General features: G+C 52.2%; 1 protein-coding gene across 1 annotated transcript in view; it reads right to left on the reverse strand.

Moving 5' to 3' along the window:
* Positions 1-412: 412 nt before the first annotated feature.
* Positions 413-1,877, reverse strand: part of LOC107119125 (spidroin-1-like) — a 35,878-nt gene continuing 34,413 nt past the window's right edge. Inside the window, exon 19 of the mRNA XM_015421570.1 lies at positions 413-819. Coding sequence (XP_015277056.1) covers positions 794-819 — 26 coding nt within the window. The 3' untranslated portion in view covers positions 413-793. The remainder of the gene's footprint in view (positions 820-1,877) is intronic.

Consider the following 1,877-nt stretch of genomic DNA (forward strand, 5'->3'; position numbering starts at 1 on the left):
AGGCCTCGCCACCAGTGCTGGGGGGGTGGAGGGAGAAGGCTTGGAGGGGCGCGGGCCTCGCCGTGGGTGCCGGGGATGGGGGGGGGCAGGGGAGAAGGCTCACTTGCAGCTGCTTCCTTCTCCTCCCGTGGAGCTTCCCCCCCCCGCGAGTATCGCGGGTCCCCCTTCTTGTCATTCATATTTTTGAAAACTCCCTCCCACCAATGATGTATTTTATTTTTTTCCCTAGCTGTCTCTCTCACACACACGACTTAAAGCTCTTGTTCTGTCATAGTGTCTGGGCAGAACGTTCCATCTGCTGAAGATTTCTGAAGGGATTTTCAGAAAACTCTAGGAGTTCCTAAATAACCCCAAAAGTTTGTTTGCTTCCCTTGCTGAGGATAACAAAGACACAGGACAGCTGGATTCGTGGATTTTGATTTTTAATGGAAAAGACACTCCTGCCTGGGCATCCAGATACACACCAAAATCTGATCCTCTCTAGGTTACTTCCCAAGAAGTGGAGCTGGAATCCCTTTTCTTACAAACGGGTGTGACCTATAGACACCTCCCCCCATCTCTTTGTCTGTCTCTGACACGCTAGCAAAAAAGGTCCAGATGAAGGCATGACTTTTTAAAACTCCTTCCACAATTAAAGATTTCTACAAATAAAAACACAGTAGGAAACAAGAAAGAGATGATAATTTATACTGGGAGACATGGTTGTGTCGTCGTCATCAGAATTAGCACCAAAGGTTGCTGGGATGCATGAATCATGTTGCAGGGAGACCCATGGAGCGAGTGACATCTTCCCTTAGCACTTTCCAGAAGGGCAGCGTCCTGGGGTAAAAGAAAAGGGGGAAAGGATGGTGATTAGGAGCCAGGCATTGGTCTGCATCAGGGCTATTTTTGGGCAGGAACGCACAGGAACGGAGTTCCGGCTGGCTTCAGAGTTGGCCACGTCCACTACAGCCAAAACCTCTGCACATGCGTGGCTATAGAGGGAAGGCCTGGAGAGCGACCCTCCCTGGCAACTCCGAGGTGGGCGGGCCAGGGGGGCCCCTGGAAGGATCAGGGAAGCATTCTATCTAAGGGCTGGCTTGCTCATGCTCCCCACAGCCGTGGGACGCCCGGGCAAGCCAAGGGAAGGCAGTTTAAACTGCCTCCCCTCCAAGGGTCGGCTTTCCCGGGCTCCCTGCAGCTGCGGGGGCCCCGGGTAAGCCAAGGGAATGAATGGGGTGTGGCCTAATATGCTAATGAGTTGTGCTGTCAGGGGTGTGGCCTATTATGCTAATGAGTTCCTGCTGGGCTTTTTGTACAAAAAAAAGCCCTGGTCTGCATCATTTCTTCTAGCAGGCTGTTTAGATGCAGAGTGACTCCAGTCTGAGGCCACCGACTGCAATAGACTGAGGCACCGCAAAAGAGCTGGGAAAAGGTCCCTGCCAGTGGAAACAGTTTGTTACGTGCCCTGAAACAGCAACAGATGTGGGTTTTGCCCTCCTTGACTGCAAAGGCCTTCATTTGTCAGGATGGAGCCAAAGGCTTATGTATAATACACACCAAACATACACCAAATTTAAAGAGCTGTAGAACCAACACAGCTGTCACAGCTTCCCTCAAGAATCCTGGGAACTGCAGTTCTGTGAAGGTGCTCGGGCTTCTTTCCAAGGTCCTTAATCTCCTCACAGAACCACAATCCCCAAGGTTCCCTAGGGAGAGGCTACGGCGAGCCAATGAGCTGTGGTGGCTAGAGGATCAGACCAGGACCAGAGAGATCCAGGCCTAAATTCTCCACTCAGCCTTGAAGCGCTTGGAGAGACCTTGGGCCAGTGCCTCTCTCAAGCCCAACCTCACTGTGGGTCGCCATGAGAATAAAACGGGGGGGGGGGGGTCTTGGA

Source organism: Gekko japonicus, unplaced genomic scaffold (genome assembly GCF_001447785.1).
Source record: "Gekko japonicus isolate JY-2015 unplaced genomic scaffold, Gekko_japonicus_V1.1 scaffold1445, whole genome shotgun sequence".
Classification (NCBI taxonomy): Eukaryota; Metazoa; Chordata; class Lepidosauria; order Squamata; family Gekkonidae; genus Gekko; species Gekko japonicus.